At 40.6% G+C, this 17,978-nt stretch overlaps 1 protein-coding gene across 5 annotated transcripts in view; it reads left to right on the forward strand.

Moving 5' to 3' along the window:
- Eya1 (EYA transcriptional coactivator and phosphatase 1) overlaps positions 1-17,978 on the forward strand; it is a 139,692-nt gene that overhangs the window by 94,276 nt on the left and 27,438 nt on the right. For all 5 annotated transcript variants that reach the window (XM_052175936.1, XM_052175937.1, XM_052175938.1 and 2 more), the window contains one exon: positions 8,012-8,101. In XM_052175936.1, the coding sequence (XP_052031896.1) occupies positions 8,012-8,101 (90 nt within the window). The remainder of the gene's footprint in view (positions 1-8,011; positions 8,102-17,978) is intronic.

A 17,978-nucleotide genomic window follows, 5' to 3' on the forward strand; every position in this document is an offset into this window, starting at 1 on the left:
GAATTGAAGCCATTTTCTATGCATCATGGGCACTAACCCATTACCAGGTGTAAGAAGAATTCTGCTTTCCCCCCCCCCCCATTTTCTGGGTTGCCTTTTAATTCAGTTGGCTCTGCCCTTGAGCGCACACACGGTTCTAATTTTAAGGATGGCAAATTTCTCTGTTTTCTTTTGTTGCATGTCTGATGTCACATCAAGAAAGTGTTGCCATGTCCAAGGACTTGAAGGCTTTCTTCTAAATAACTTACAGTTTAGGTTTTTGATTTATTGTGGGTTAATGTCTGTATGTGTTAAGGTAAAGACCCAACATCATTCTACTGAATCTGGCTATCCAGATGTAGTGGAGACTATTGAAATAATTTAGCAATATGAACAGGGATTTATTTCTGGCCTTTTCTGTTCCACTAATACAAAATTCTATTTATTTTGAAAACATGTTGCTTTGTTTTCTGTGGTCTTATATAATTTAAATTTTAACAATGTAAGACTGCTGACTCTGTTGGGTTTTTTTCATGATTGTTTTTGACTACCTAAGTTCCCTTGAGGGTTCTTGTACATTTTAGGATGGTTTCTTTTTTATTTATACAAATATGATGATTGCTAAGGAGTGGACTAAATCTATAAATCACGGTGTATTAACATCTTGATGTTGTTTTTTTTTTTTTTTTTTTTTTTTCAGAGACAGGGTTTCTCTGTATAGCCCTGGCTGTCCTGGAACTCAGTCTGTAGACCAGATTGATCTCGAACTCAGAAATCTGCCTGCTTCTGCCTCCCAGAGTGGTGGGATTACAGGCATGTGCCACCACTGCCCGGCTTGATGTTGTATCTTATATCTATGAACATGGGATTTTTTTCTATGCATTTGCTTTTTTATTTTCAGTTTATATTTTATAAGGATTGGTTCTTTTTTCCTTGGATCCTTCATAGCTACTAGTTTACTTTTATAGTTGTTATTATAAATTAAATAATTTTCTTATGGAAAGACAATTTTCATGTTAATGTGAATCTTGAAAGTATGCTGAATGTATTATTTCTACCATTTTTCAGGCTATTTGGGCTATTCTCCATAATATGAGTAAGTCAATGCAAACAGATCTTTCATTTGTCCTTTTATATAGTTGCTTTTCTCATACTTTCCAGTACTATGGTCAATGGATGTGGTGAAAGCAGTGTCCTTGCCTTATTAATGATCCTGGATCATTCATGATCCTAGAACATCTCTATATATTAACCATCGAGTGTAATCTCAGCTGTGAACTTGAGGGATGTTAACACTAAGTCCAGGCCATTCTCTTTGACCCTTAGTTTGTGGTGTCTTTGCTAAAGATTTCTATTTATTTTTACAGCTTATCCTATTTTTCTTGGCTTTCAATCTGTGTGTATATACCTCTTTTATTCATGAACATGTGTAGATTTCATTGACATGACTTCTTTTCCTAAATTCCCTAGATCTTCAGGGTATTGGACATCATTGCCACCATCCTGGAGCTGTGCCATCCATATGCTGATAAACAGATAAAGCTGTAAAACAGCTGATAAATTTTATGTACCCTAAAGTTTGGCTGGCATCTTTAGGGAGAAGTCATGGCAGTGTCTCCTAAGGGTGGTTATGCTGAATATCTCAACTGAGCTTCCGCCCAAACCAGAATTATCTTGACCAGGCTCTGAAAAACATAGCTATTCTTGAAATATTGGCATGAAAAGTTGTGTAAGAAAATTTGTAGAATGTACCTTGATGTAATAACTACAATAGAACTGAACTCATGATTCATTAAACACTAGTATTAACTCTTATAGGTGACCATGTTTCTCTGTTTTCTAACACTGCAACAAATCCCTAGATAATCTGTTTATAAAGAAAGGGAGTATATTCTGGTTTGTGGCTTTGGAAGCAGCCATCCACGAATGATTTACACTATTATTTTGGGTCGGCAGCACATCTTAGTAGGGGAATTTAGCAAAGACAAGCGAGTCTTCATATTCCTGGGAAATGAAAAAGAGGGTCTCACTTTCCACTTGAAATAAACGCCCAACGTGCTTTAGAACTTCCTAGTGGGGCCATCCTCTTAAAGGCTATACCATTTGTCTTCTAGCATTCAACCCCAGGGATGAAGATTTTACTGTATGACTTTAGAGAACTCTCAAGGTCCATAGAAATAACTAATTGGCTTTTGTCTATTGAAATTCAGAGGATGGGCCTTCTTAGAACAGCTCTTGCTTAAGCTCCACATTCAGACTGAATGTGGAATATGATATATCTCTTGCAGCCGTGGCCTGCAGTCCCATGTTTGGAGAATCACACAGCTGTGGCTATAATATTAGTGGTAGAAATGACAGCAGTCATCAGAATGGCCTTGGCTTTTTGTAATCTGTTACATACTGGTCTAGAACTTCATATGTATTTCCAAATTTAATTGGCAAATGAAATGGTTTTACCCCCACATTATTTCAGAGCCTGGTGGGAAAAAATAAATAATGTTGAATCATATTTGGGGGAAATAATGTTCAGGAAGGGCATGAAAACATAGGTTGATCAGAGAACAGAATATAATAATGTAAGAAAACTCTGGGAACAGAACCCTTGATGGCAGTTCCTTTGCCTCAGACATATGGTGAGAATTTTCACTACTTGCTTTGTTATTATATGAAAATTAAATATATCTAAACACATAACATCTTCAAATTCATATACATTTATGTATTTGAATTTATAACCATCTGAATTGATGTAGTTAAGCTATATTTATAGAACAAATTAACTATATCTATTATAACAAATAGTTAAATACAGACATAATTAATAGGTATCAGTCTTCTGACTCCCAATCTCTTGAAAGAAGTATTTTGTGACAACCCAAAAACAAGGCATACACTGGAAAAGTAAACAAAAATAAGACACTTATGGGTCTTTGGTTTAAGATAAAATGTTTGGATATTTGTTTTTAAAAGTGGGAGAGGGATAGCTTACGAGATAGATCCCAGTGACTGATACAATGAAAAGACCATGACTGAAGCCACAACCACAAAGTAAAGGTGTGGAAGAAGGTAGGGAACGTGGAAAGCTCAGGTTGAAGCATTGCGTCACAATGCTGTGAGTCCTGTTTTAGGAATAGAATGCTGTTTATTAAAATGCGCAGTTTGAAGTTGGTAGGATACAACTCCTGTAAAAGAAGGAATGCATCAGACATGGGGAAATATGGACTTTACTGGGCAGCCATTAAGATTCAGATGTTTTATAGCCAGGAGAACAATAGCTGATAAATCTGTGACCCGATAGCCAATATCTCAAGTCTGATATGGTTGTGGCCAGGAGGTTCTTTGGGTCTCATAGTGGCCTGAATTGACTGTAAGGTAGATGAGGCCCAAGGATGAATACCAAATGATTGATAGATGATCAGATTCTAACCAAATGATAGATAATCAAATTCTAAGTGCATGCACAGAAAAGACTAATGGTGTCCTTAGCACCAGGAGAGGAGAAAGACAAGAAAGAAAGAAAGAAAGAAAGAAAGAAAGAAAGAAAGAAAGAAAGAAAGAAAGAAAGAAAGAGAGAGAGAGAGAGAGAGAGAGAGAGAGAGAGAGAGAGAGAGAGAGAGAGAGAGAAAGAAAGAAAGAAAGAAAGAAAGAAAGAAAGAAAGAAAGAAAGAAAGAAAGAAAGAAAGAAAGAAAGAAAGAGCAGACAGCTGTGTTGAACGCCCCGGGGGCTGCACAAGGGAAATACTTCTTCTTACAAGGAGATGTTACTTGTTACTTCTCACAAGGAGAGGACAAAGCTCAAGTAGTAAGAGGAAAAGTGGTGCTTTAGAAATGCCAAGAAGAGAGAGGACAGCAGTGGCAAAGGACCCTGAAGGACAGTGGAAACATTTGGTAATGAGTCTTTCTTAAAATGAGATATTACTTTGAAGAGAAGGCAAAGCTCTGAATTTTTCATAACTGCAGGTCTGGAATCTGTTATTGCAAGAGAAGTGCATATTTCAAGAAAAGTAAAATTAAGCCAAAGACATGGTGATTTCCATGTCTCACTTTTGGTCCAAGAATGTGGAGAGTTTGTTTGTTTTGTTTTGTTTCTTCTGAATTTTCCGAAATAACCCATCCAGCTAAGACTAATTTATTAATGGTCCAGGATTAGCTCTCTTCACATTTAATTTACATCAGGCATGTTTTTTTTTTTTTTTTAAAAAAAAAAAGGTATAAGGGTATTAAAATGATGTTATGATAGGATAATAAAATCTGTCCTGAGATAATATTGGCTGCTCAAATTGTAAAGGCAAATCCAGGCAAGCTGTCTGTCTCCTTGGGTGAAACAACGTGAGGTGTCTTTGCACTTGATGGGTTAGTTTCCATGCATAAATACAGCTCCTCAGAATGCGGGGATGTCAAGGAGGAGGACCTTCTAGGGCTCTACTTTGCAAACTGTAGTGTAAGCTTGGAAAACATCAGCGGATGCTCCAGGTAGCAAGAAATGGTATGTCTTGCCAAACTTTTATTTCATTTATTTTTTATTTCTGTAATAGCTAAGGAGGGTCTAGGTTTGGGAGAGAGATGGGGAGAGAAGACAAACCAGAGGAGAAGAGAGGGGAGGGATGGGAAGGGGAGAGGACTAGATCATGGTTTTGTTTTGTTTCCTTAAAATCTTTATTTATTTTTATTTTTGGGGGGTCACTTCTTTTTTTATTAGATATTTACTTTGTTTACATTTCACATTGTATCCCCTTTTCTGCATTACCCCTCCGAAAATCCCCTATCCCATCCCCCTCTCCCTGCTTACCACCCCCCTCCAATTTCCTGACTTGCATTCCCCTATTCTGGGACTCGAGCCTTCATAGCACCTGTGGTCTCTCCTCTCATTGATGTCTGAAATGGTCATCTTCTGCTACATGTCCTGGAGCCATGGGTCCCTCCATGTATACTCTTTGGTGGGTGGTTTAGCCCCTGGGAGCTCTGGGCGTACTGGTTGGTACATATTATTGTTCCTCCTGCAGGTCTGTAAACCTCTTCAGCTCCTTGGGTCCTTTCTCTAGCTGCTCCACTGGGGACCCTCTGTCCAAGAATACTATTCTCCACAAATCTCCTTCCTAGTGCTTTTTCTCCTGTTTTCTAAGTGCCAAGGTGTATTTTTGCTGTAGGAAATGTTTCTGAAACAGTACCATAAAGTGGCAGGTATAAAACCTATGAAAGAAAAATATTAATAACAAGTAAGCTGTTTCTGTAATTTATGAAGAAAAGTTAAAGCATACTACGTGTTAACAAGCAATAGAGTAATTCTTTTGATGCCCATGTAAATCAGCAACCATATCTGAAGAAATAAGGCTTTTTAACAGCAGCAGTGCTATGAGGTACATATATTTCACGGTTGGCAATTAAATAGATATGGTAAGTCTCTACTCTCGCCACATAAAAAGACTTGCTGGCAGGGCACTGTAGCAAGACAGGGTGTTTTCATTGGCCTGAACAATGAGTGCTGTGGTTCCCAACCTGTGGGTGTCACTCCTTTGCGTGTCAAATGACCCTTTTATAGGGTCATATATGAGATGTTTACAGTATGATTTGTAACAGTAGCAAAATTACATGTTATGTAGTAGCAATGAAAATGAAGTTATAAAGTAGCAATGAAATAATTTTATATTGGTGGGTCACTGTACGCTGAGGAGCTATATTAAAGGGCTGCAGCATTAGGAGGCTTGAGAACCACTGGTCTAGGGCCTCTGTACGCCATAGTCTGTTGTCTTGTTTTAGAAACAGCTGTTTGAACTGTCCTAACTAATCTGTTCTGGTCTGGAAATTTGAATGTTGGTTTCTTCTAAGATATGCATTGACAGAATCCTTGAGCACAGTTTCCTCTAAACCAAGAGTCAATGAGTTAGTTGTCTGTTTGTTTTACTTATTCATAAGCTGTATTTACATCCTGTACAACACGAGACCTTTCTTAGATATCAGGAGGCATTAAACAAGGACGATGGAAGGAAGGGGAACAGTCAGAATGACCTGCTGAGAAGCCCGTAGGCGCTGCTTTCATTTCTCTGTTCTGCCTTCTGTCTCTCTTCCACTGTCTGTCAGTTAGCAGGGCAGTGGAGAGGCTAGGAATGCCACCTTCCACATTTCCATGCCCTCTTCCTTTTCATCTCTACAAAAATAGAAAGTAGGCGTTGCTGGGTTGATCTAACAATGTGGGCAGAGCTAGTGAAGTGGGCAGGGCTAATAGGACAGGGCTGATCAAAGGTGCTGAGCTCAGCTGGTTATCCTGAGGTGCACAGAGTCTGCGCCCCATCCTTCCATTCCAGCTTCCTTCTCTCTGCTAGGCGTCTAAAGATGGCAGGATCCTGGCAAAGTGAGAGGCAAGACTCCTACTGTGATTGTTGCTCTGTTAGTCTATGGGAGAGTAGAAGAAGGCCCTAACTGGTCACTCTAGGGCTCCTCTAGGGCTCGAGGTCACTCTAGGGCTCAGGAGTTGCTGAGTCCTGTGGTGGATCCTCCAGGACATGCTTTACTGAACACATACATGAACAGTGTTCAAAGCTATGAGAAAGTCTCGAGATCAGCAACAGAATGTGTAAACAGTGCAGGAAGTGTGTGTCCTCCATCTTGGGTAGTAGTGATAGAGAGGAATGAGGTTTTCTTTGAATTTTAGGTTCTTGACTCAAAGACTATGAGACACAGGGTGCTGTTGTGGATAGCCCCGGGCTTATATTTTGATGCTAATTCCACTCCTCAGAGGGGCTGCAGATGAGGAGTTGCCTTGTGAACCTTCTCCCCACCTTAACTTTTTCAAATCAAGGCTTGAGCCAATGATTGGGCAGGAAGAAGGGGGAGGAGCTGAGAGTTTAGGGGAGGAGCCAAGGGGATGAACAAGATGGGGAGGAGCTAGGAGGGATCAACGGAGAGGCTACAGAGAGAGAAGCTCGTGGCCTGGAGAAACCGCAAGTTTTATAGAAGACTATAGATGGGAATAGAGTAGTGTAGTGGGAGATCTGCGCAGTCTAGGCTTATAGCTTGTTTTGTTACTAATTGAGTTGAGATTTCTTTTACTGGGGAATTGGGTAAGAAACAAAATAACAACAAAATAATAACTGCTGCATGGATGGCCCACCTGAAGGAATGATTTGTATATTTAAAATTCTCCTGTTAGGTAGATTCTGTATTTATTCCAAATGTTTATTGTGATAATAAAATATAACCTGATATTACTATAAGAAATTGTTATTCTTTGGAAAAAGCTAAAATAGTATACATAGAGTGGTTATTGGGTGCCAATAAAAGCTTTAGAAACTGAGGATACACTCCTAATACTTTCTGATTAGGATTTTTTCTACTTAGCATAAATGATTGCAACTAAAAAGCATATTGATTCTGGGATTTTACATATTAAAAATGCAGTATCATCATAAAGAATAATACTATCTCCATATCCCCCAAGTTCATCAATGCCAGTAGATGTGATTAAGATGGTATTAGGACGGATGGACAGGCCATGACTTGAAGCATTATAAGGCAGTTACTGGATCCTCTTGGCTTAGCACTTCCTTCAGTATGGAACTGGCTGTGTGGTGCCTGGAGGTGTCCCAGCATCGGCCTAGACTGATCATGCCACCAAGTAGTCAGCGCTGCCACCTCTTCCTTTGTTGAGTAGACTGGAGTCTGGCTGGCAGTCTGACTGCATGGGAACATGACAGCGACTTATCACTTAGAGGTTTCTACTTGTTGCCTCTCTAACGTAATCTAGACTATATTTTCTAATATTTGGATATGCAGATATTTATGGATCATGGCATAAATTCCCTCTACATCATATGTCTAAGACCCCTCACTTGGGTGCAAGCTGTTTCTTTATGATGCTTAGATTACTTGAAGTACCTTTCCTATAGGAGGCCCTTGAAGACTCCACATGGCAAAAATGACTCACAATGCTGAGCTGGCTTCTGGCTCTCCTGGAGTGGCACATGTTCCCTGTCACTGCTTCCCTGTGAAATGAGATGACCATACACATTCCTGACCTGTAAAATTCTCCTTTTAGGATCCACCTACTTCTGTTTCCCTGGGACTGCGAATGGAAGAGATGATTTTCAACTTGGCAGACACACATCTATTTTTCAATGACCTAGAAGTAAGTTGTAATTGTTTTAGAACATATCTGAAAATAAGTGATTGGTTCTGAAGGAATGATTGGATATTGCTCTTTTTCAACCTATAATTGGAATATTGAGACAAAGTACATATAGGGCAAGGGGCTTCATCTTCATGCTATTTAAAATCAGACCCTACATTATTAAAATTTGGTGACAAGATTCTCAAGTGTCAAGCATGACTCTCAGAAGCTTTGTAAGTCTTAGTTGTATAAGCGCCGTTGAAATGTGTGTCCTTAAACACTGGCAGGCATTATGCCACCGCCTGCACTGTACTGTACTGTCCCTTCATCTCTTTCTGTGCTTTTCTGTCCAGTCTGATTGTTTGGAGATTGTTTGCATCAGGCCCTTGCTGTTTTGGACTACTAGGATTTCTCATGTCTTTACTGCAGCTCATTTTATTGGGAGGAAATGTCTCTAAGCTGTCTAGCTGACTGTGAATGAAGGCAACAGACACAATTGTAGTTAGTTGTGTCCCTCACAAAGAAGGGCATTGTTCTCACCTATCTCCATCACGACAAAACATGGCCATATCGTGCAGCCTGCCTCCTCCACGGGACAGTTGTTTATTTAACTCTCACTGCTAAGCAAGCTTGCGGCAGGCCCGCCAACAGGCATTAATCATCAAGTTGTTGCTTTGCTAGGTTTTGTAAACGTATGTTATTTCAGACAGAAGAATCTCAAAGATTCAAATAGAACTTTTTACTGATCAAAGTTAATTGGCAGCAATTGGCCTTTAAATATTTCCTGATGTTTCCCTTCTCAAAATCAAGCAAAATGCACCTTATTTAATAGAGGAGCCAAAATCACTTGGAAAAAGCCAGCGTGCGACGGAACTCAAATGTGGTTTGCTCAACATCTGTCCTGGGTTTTGATTTCTTTTCATCCGCAGTGAAACAACTCACAGGCAAATTGACAGCTTCCAGTGCAATAAAATGATTTAAATGTATTTGATTTTTTTCTCTTTCTTTGGAGATATATTTATTTTTATATTTCAAAGTAAAATGCAATTTTTAATTTTCACATTCTTGAGTGTTTGCTTTCCCCAAGGAAATGACATGGAAGGCATTGTGATTTCACATGGGGAAAATTTCCTCTGAGTGACAACTTCAGAATTACCTTTATAAAGGTTTCATAATCAACACTTATTTTCAAAACATGTTTTTGATTTGTGGTCATATTGCACTTCATGAGAGAGCAATATAAAAACTCCACATTTTACCAGCCTGTTAAAAGTCTCTACCCAGATTTCTGCCTCTCTCTAAGGACACCGGCGAGGCTGGTATTTTCTGCTAAATGGAACCTTGTCCCGCGTGGACGGCTTTGTTCGCACATCCATCAACACGAGGCTTGGCTACTGATTCAAAATTTTAGCTTGTTAAAAGTGCCAAATGGTGTGACAAAAGCAAGAAGATTTATTATGGTTTTTATGAAAGATTCCAACTCAGTTTTTATTTAATACTTATTTTTTCTTTAATTTACATTATTTCCACTGAAGAATGGAGACTGATATGGCAGTCAAATATCTTAAAAGTGCACAGTCAAAGTTCTAATTTAAGGATGTGGGTATTGAAAAAAATTTTAAATGGTTTTTGAAGCAAGTGACATGGCAGAATCTACTCTTGCATGCACGTTGTTTCTTACTAGAAGAGCAAAAGAGAATGAATATGTAATTCAACCCTATACATAAAATGATAACGAAAATATTTTCAAGATCTAGGCCAGATGCAAGTAGCTTTTTTCAGTTATTTTATTCAAGAATAATATGTAGTTGTGAAAGATTCAGTTAGCCTGTCCTTGGACATTATTGTATTTAGACTTGTATATTATTTAAAAATAAATTGGTTCTTACACTTACACAGCCTTAACTTTTACACGTTTTTTTAACTCAGCAAACCTGGTACTAGTCATGGCAAACACAAATTCCTTTGACTATAAAAAGTAAAAAAGAGACTCTTGGCAATACTCTTAAAACCAGAGTGATCTTATCAGGCAGCAGTAGTGGGCAATGCCCAATTTCACACACACATTACAGAATGCAAGACAGGCAGTTTACTATACTTAAACCACAGGACTTAGCCTCCGGTCTTCTGCGACCCAGGAGATTGTAAGGAGTTGGACAAGCTCTCCCTGGGTCTGCAGTATCATCTCTGCACTCTGGTTACTGACATTTGCCTTTTCTTCCTTCTGACTCCTTGGCTTTCTGCCAGCTGCCCCTCTGCACGTTCTGTTCAGCTCCTATTTGGTCAAAAAACACAATGCAGGGAGTGACTTGGTGGTACCCCAGAGTATGTGCATACAGTAAGCACTAGGGTATGATTTAAAAGATTTAGGTACGACTTTTAAAGGAATTCAGAAATATCAGGACCTCTAAAGAGTAACGTACTTAATAACACTGTTTAGTTCTTAACACTGTTTAGTAACGTACTTAATAACACTTGCCACCTCAGTGGCTTTTTTTTTTAGTTATAATATCAAAATTCACATTAGTTCCATTAATGCAGCAGGAAAATAAATTTGAAAGAAAAGTTTTTTGTCTTTGTATCATGAAAAATGTCAGATGTTTTAAGGAACAAAAATGATAGGGAGACATAACTATCATGGAATATAATACTTTCCCCGGCAGAGGCAGGCTGAAATACTAGTTACAAAGCATACCTCTGACTTCCTGATTCCTAGGCAGACAGACATATCACTTTACAAAAAGTCCCCACATGCAATCCAATGGTTGCATATATGGAAGTCATTTTTTTAAAATGACACTATGGAACCAGAGAGTTTCTCGGCTTCTTTAGAAGATATGACTTTCTAACAGTAGAGAAAAAAGTTCTCTCTGCTGAATTTGCACTCAAAGGCCATCTGCAGACAGGGACAACAGCAGTAATCTGGGATGTAAGCTGTGTCCTGTGGTTTCATCTGCTGGAGCTTTCCTCATTTAAAAGGAAATGTTTGGTGCAGATTCGGATGTCTAAAAAGAAACGAGGCATTCCATTTGTTCTGAGCTTTCTCTTGGGGCTGCTATCATGGTCGCTGTCATGTTAGCTGCCATGTTAATGCGTGGTCTCAATATGGTGGCCCTGAGAAGTATGTAGGAACAGACTTCATGTGTTACCCCTGGAGAGATGAAGGCTGGCCAGTGGAAACCTGCCCCAACATCTGCAAAGACAGCATGTGAGGTCATTAGCTACACTATTCATTAGCTCTCTAGTACGGTGTTGAGTTGGGTGTCCTAGTTCGAAATTTTGTTAATCTGACAAAGCCCAGTTTTATCTAAGGAGAGGGAACTTAATTGAGAAAATGCCTCCAGAAGATTGGCCCATGGGCAAGTCTGTGGAGCATTTTCTGGATTAATGAGTGATATGGGAAAGCCCAGCTCATTGGAATGGTGCCGCCATCGGGCAGGTAGTCCTGGGTTGTATAAGAAAGCAGACTAAGCAGGCCTTGGAGAGCAAGCCCGTAAGTAGCATTCCTCCATGGCCTCTGTTTCAGTTCCTGTCTTGACTTCCCTCAGTCAGGATAGGGTGTGGTCTGAGCTGTAAGCTGAAATAAATCCTCTCTCCCCCAAGATTTTTTTGGTCATGGTATTTGTAACAGCAATAGAACCCTAAGAGAGATGTGGCAGTCCAGTTGATTTTCTGCTGTACCTGATACCTAGTACAAATACTTTAACTCCTGTCTGGGTCAGTTTGTCTGTTTTTAAAAAAATACCTATACCTCTACTAAAATGCTGTTACCTTCTTTTTAAAATAAAGAATAGAGGGTTTGGTCTCACTAGGGTCACTCTGGCCTCACTAGGGTCACTCTGGCCTCACTAGGGTCACTCTGGCCTCACTAGGGTCACTCTAGCATCACTAGGGTCACTCTGGCCTCACTAGGGTCACTCTGGCCTCACTAGGGTCACTCTGGCCTCACTCGGGTCACTCTGGCCTCACTAGGGTCACTCTGGCCTCACTAGGCTCTAGGTTTGATGAACAGAGATCAATGTGAAGGCTTGTAGAAGGTACCTGATGACACCAGAAGGTATCAGGAGATTTATTTTGTAAAGACATATGTGTGTTCCTTGGATTAAGTCAGCCTTTCATTATGGTGAACACTTTATTATTCTTTTTTTCAGATTTTTTTTTAATTCGGTATATTCTATATTTACATTTCAAATGATTTCCCCTTTTCTGGCTCCCCACTCCCCAAAGGTCCCATAAGCCCTCTTCCCTCCCCCTGTTCCCCCATCTACTCCTTCCCACTTCCCTGTTCTGGTATTGCCCTATACTGCTGCACTGAGTCTTTCCAGAACCAGGGGCCACTCCTCCGTCCTACTTGGACATCATTTGATGTGTGGATTATGTCTTAGGTATTCAAAGTTTCTAGACTAATATCCACTTATCAGTGAGTGCATACCATTATTGATCTTTTGAGTCTGGGTTACCTCACTTAGTATGATGTTCTCCAGCTCCATCCATTTGTCTAAGAATTTCATGAATTCATTGTTTCTAATGGCTGAATAGTACTCCATTGTGTAAATATACCACATTTTTTGTATCCATTCCTCTGTTGAAGGACACCTGGGTTCTTTCCAGCTTCTGGCTACTACAAATAGGGCTGCTATGAACATAGTGGAGCATGTGTCCTTATTGCATGCTGAAGAATCCTCTGGGTATATGCCCAGGAGTGGTACAGCAGGGTCCTCAGGAAGTGTCATGCCTAGATTTCTGAGGACCCGCCAGACTGATTTCCAAAGTGGTTGTACCATCTTGCAATCCCACCAGCAGTGGAGGACTGTTCCTCTTTCTCTACATCCTCGCCAACACCTGCTGTCTCCTGAGTTTTTGACCTTAGCCATTCTGACTGGTGTGAGGTGAAATCTCAGGGTTGTTTTGATTTACATTTCTCTAATGATTAATGATGTTGAACATTTCTTAAGGTGCTTCTCAGCCCTCTGAAGTTCTTCATGTGTAAATTCTTTGTTTAGCTCTGTACCCCACTTTTTAATGGGGTTATTTGCATTTTATTATTCTAAAGCTTGGGTTATTTGGTAGTTATCTTAATATATCTTATTTAGACATCTGTTTTTATCTGGGAAAACTATCTTTCTTCACACTGTCAGTCATGGCAGCACTGAGAGACTGCAAATGATGTGTACTGTACTGGCCTTGCATGTGCCTCCAGAATCATGGAACAGTGAATTCAGAAGCTGACTTCTTTGAGTTTGAGAAATATGATTCACCTAGAAAGTACATTTTCCCTATAAATAGAAGCTCTGGTGCCCAGCAACCAGCTTTGTGGATACTGGAAACCTTGGTTTTTTAGCAGCCAGAGAAAGGACTTCTTGGGTACTAATGAGGAAAGCATGTAGAAAAGAGCCAAGCTGGTTTCTGCGTTTAGTTACTCTCAGGAGCCCAAAGTAACTGAAGAAAAATGTGTGGGCCAGCCAGTAGTTACATGCTACACATAAATGTCCCGCTGCATTATACACACACAACTTGACATTTTCAGCTCTGTACATAGCCTTTGGGGTCTACAGATAAATGTAAAGAACTGCATTACTTTACCAGTTAACACTCTTCCTGATGGCCATGTACACGTTGATTATTAAGCACCAGGCATAACCCATTAACTCTAACGCTCAGGAGGCAGAGACAGGCAGATCTCTGAGTTCAAGGCCAGCCTCATCTACAGAGTGAGTTTCAGAATAGAGAACCCCTACACAGAAAACCTCTGTCTCAAACACAAGCAAATAAAAGGTAAGTTTTATTAAGTTGAATTCATCTTCATTGTTAGACAAAACACTGATTCTTCCTTCCCCAGCAAGATTTACTTGGTCTCGTCTATGTCCCTAGTTTAGAGTAAAATAAACCCTCTCAGGTTAGGGGAAGACAAGCTTATTAGCAACAGATGTGTGTGTGTGTGTGTGTGTGTGTGTGTGTGTGTGTGTATTTTGATTTGGTTTTTTCCCCCGAGACAGGGTTTCTCTGTGTATCCCTGGCTGTCCTGGAACTCACTCTGTAGACCCGGCTGGCTTTGAACTCAGAAATCTGCCTGCCTCTGCCTCCCAAGTGCTGGGATTACAGGCATGTGCCACCACTGCCAGGCAACAGATAATTGTTAACACAATGAATTATATTGAATTCGTTTTACCTGTCTTACAACTAATGGACAACAAAGAGCTTTTATGTTATCCATTATTCTTACTAAAATGTTATTTTATTGTTCTTATGTATTCATAATTTCTCATAAGATTGTCTTTATTTTATCTAAAATTTAAAATAGACATATACGTTTTTATTCAAATGCTTCGATAATTTGATGTTTATCAAAAAGTTAAGAGTCAACAGGAACAGTGGTTAACATAAGAGACATTTACTGGGCTAAAGATACAGAGTGCTTGCCTGACACATGTGAGCCCATAGGTTCTAGCACTGGCACTGCACATAGAGAATGAGACAGAGCATAGGAGCCTGTGGGAGGGAAACCCAGGGACTGAACCGGGAAGCAGCTGCAAGGGTCAGGTGGGAAATCATTCTGAGAGAGAAATGGCGAGCATGGTGGCCCTGTGGTAGGAAGGAGAGAAGCCAACTGTGCGGCTGAGACAGACAGGCTCAGTGCACAAGGGCCTTATAGACTGTGGTGCAGTCTTTTTTAATTGCACTGGGAAGCCACTGGAGTCTTTAAAACATGGACTGAATGGAACAGCATCATACTTAAAAAAAAAAAAAAAAAGGAAAAAAGAAAAAAAGAACTTTCCTATCAAGTGAAGAATGAATGCTGAGTATAGTGGAACCAATTCCACATGTTTGCAGCCACAGGGGACAGTCACCAGAACTAAGGCTGTCACAGTTCTGACCAGTTGGGCATCACAGGATTCACAATGCATCTTGGTAAAAGTGCTAGTGGAGAGGGAACACAGTCTGCAAGGACTGCTGGGGTTTCTGTGTGTTTGCTTTTAACCTGAGTCTTAGTAGTGTGGGTCCATATCTGAAGAAGATGAAGACTAGGTCTGCGTGGCAGGAGGTGTAGCAGGGGAGGGGAGAGTCGCGTCCTCTGTAGTGAGCACAGGAAGCTTAATGATCTAGTCAGCACCCACGTCAAGAAATGGCAGAGAAACATACAGGGTTAGATCTCAGCAGAGAAGCAAATCTGAAAGTATAGTTTGAGAAATGATAAAAATCACGAGGACCGGGTGGCATGTCCCATGGGGGATGGAATGTAAGTTGAGGACGATGCCAAGGGCTGAGTGTTAGGCACCCTGCCAGCTAGAAAGAGGAGCTCCAAAGAAAATTGAAAGGACAAGCCAGTGAGACAGGCAGGGACATACGGCCTATATGAAAGGCCTGTGGAGTCAAGATTGAAGAACTTTCAAGAACAGGGGGTGCTACTGTGTTCTATGCTGCCTGGGGTGTAAGCTGGACAGTGGTCCTGGTGTGACTGGGATGTTGGCTGCTGGTGGATCTGATAAGCAGCATTTCAGGGAAGCAGGAAGACATGAGCCTGACCTGAAAGGTACAGGAGAGGAAGATAAGAAGGCTGAGAGTTTCCATGGAAACAAGATGCAGACATGGTAGCGTGGGGAGGGGGAGCGTAAAATCAAGAGATGCCTGCTTAGGGTATATGAATGTGAAGACCTGGGGTTGATACAAAAATCTTCCTCAATCATTCTTTCTTATGTGCTGGGGCAAGGCGCATTGAAATTATCCTTTTAAAAGCCATATCACAAAGTCTCACTGTCAAAACAAAATTTATTTAGAAAGAGGTATGACATCAAATGATAATTACCATGGTTCTAATTTAGGGCTTAAAAAAAATGAAGGTATGCATATAAATATAAAAGGATTTCAGTCATTAAAGTATGAGAGATAATAATTTCTAACAAATAATAACTTATTTGTTTCTGGATAGTAGAATGACAGATTATTTGCTTTTTAAATTTTATTTACTGCAGTTAATATTTTTTATTAACACAGTGGTACAAATTAATAGAACCCACTAAATAGTTCCACACATACATACAGCGCATATTCATCTGTTTTGGTTCAATACTGCTTCTCTCCCAACACTGCAATGTTCATTATGAAATTCCTCCCTTTCCTTGCAACAGCCTGTATGTTTTCCTTTCTCCCGAATCATTTCCATGAATTCCCAAGTGATTATAGTACGGGCTCTACTCACCTTACTCAAAGTCCTAACATCATAGTGTTAACTTACAGTTTTAGAGAGCTTGAATTTACCCATCCTGTACCTCTACCCTTCCCAGCTGTCAGACTGGGTGGTGATAACTTGTCAGGGTCCCCATGAATGCTGTGTGAGTGAATCACATACAGTGGTCCTTGGCACATAGGAAACACTGACAAGGTCATAAGTGCTATTGTTGTCTGTTGCTTTTTTTTCATGAAGAACATTGTTAAGCTAGAGAAAAGAGAAACATAAGTTATTGAAGGAAGAATATGAAATGAAGTGTGTGGACCACATATGCTTTATTGCCCAAAAAGCTCATGTAGAATTTCAAAGAAACCATACCAGATATACCAAAAACATGATCACGTGATGGGTATAGTGGAGATGGCAATCTGTGGGAGCTTGTGGGATCCAGGCTAGGTGTGAGCTGAGAGGGTAGAGAAGTGACCTCTCGAGGAAACAGCAGAGCGTGAGCACATGGGTTTGAGGGTCAGAGTTTGAGAGAGTGCAGAGCACAGAGGACACCTAGGAAGTCAGAGCATGGAAAAGAAGACAAGGTTCTAGGCAGGGATTTTGGAAAGCTGACATTATATGAGCCGAGGGTGATTATTATAATACTCTTCATAAGTATGGAGGTAAATTATAAGGTCAAAAGGACCAGTAACCTAAGTGGGAGGCCCTAGGTTTCCCTGAAGAAGAGAAAGCAAAAGAAGCTGGAGAGCAGTTCTGAAGTCAGCTCTAACTCTTCCTAGCTCAGCCTGACTGAGCAATGACACAGACCTCCAAGGAAGGAGCTAGCCTCGGAAGGAAGATGCTGCATTCAAGTTGGAATCATTGGATGTGCAAGGCGTTCCTGACATGTTCAGCAAGCAAGATGACACAAATCTAAAGCTCAGCAGAGCGTACCAGACAGGAAGCACCACCCATAGCATGTCCCAGAAACAGGGGAAAAGATAGCTACCTCAGGGAAAGGTACCTATCCACAATGGTAGCTTGGGACAGAGAATCAGGAATTCAGAAAATTCCTGGTTCAGGAAACTAAATGACATAGTAAGACAAACTGACTAAGGGTCACTCTAATCAATTAGAGTGTCAGTCTACAAGACTGTGGCTAACCTTCAGGGAGAGTCCAGTTCTCCTCGGCCATGCACGTGCTTCTGTCATGTGGGGCCACTGAAGGTGACATGCACATTGTGAAGACTCAGAGAATTAGTGCCAGGTGTGGCACTGCATCCCCACTGTGTGTCATTCCCACTGTGTGTCATCTTCACACTATAGTCTGACAAGGGTAAAGGGCAACCAGGATGGATTGGAGTTAGGCAGTCCTAGCTAGGCCGCTGACACAAAAGTATTCTTGTCAATGAGAGTCCTTGGGGACAATGATGACTTTGCGGTAGTGGGCTCCACCAAGACCAAGTTTGTTTCAAAATTGTCTGGTTAGTGTCTAGTTTTGACCTTTTACTCTGACAGGTGGTGAATCACTGTCCTGGGGGAGCACCAGCACTTTAGAAATCCAAGGTGAACTCTACTGACCTAGGGAGTTGGAGTAATAGAGAAAGGTGCTCTCTCTATCTCTCTCTGTCTCTGTCTGTCTCTGTCTCTCTCTGTCTGTCTGACTCTCTCTCTCTCTCTCTCTCTCTCTCTCTCTCTCTCTCTCTCTCTCTTTCCTTCTTTAATATTGAATAGCACAAG

Source organism: Apodemus sylvaticus, chromosome 3 (genome assembly GCF_947179515.1).
Source record: "Apodemus sylvaticus chromosome 3, mApoSyl1.1, whole genome shotgun sequence".
Lineage (NCBI taxonomy): Eukaryota > Metazoa > Chordata > Mammalia > Rodentia > Muridae > Apodemus > Apodemus sylvaticus.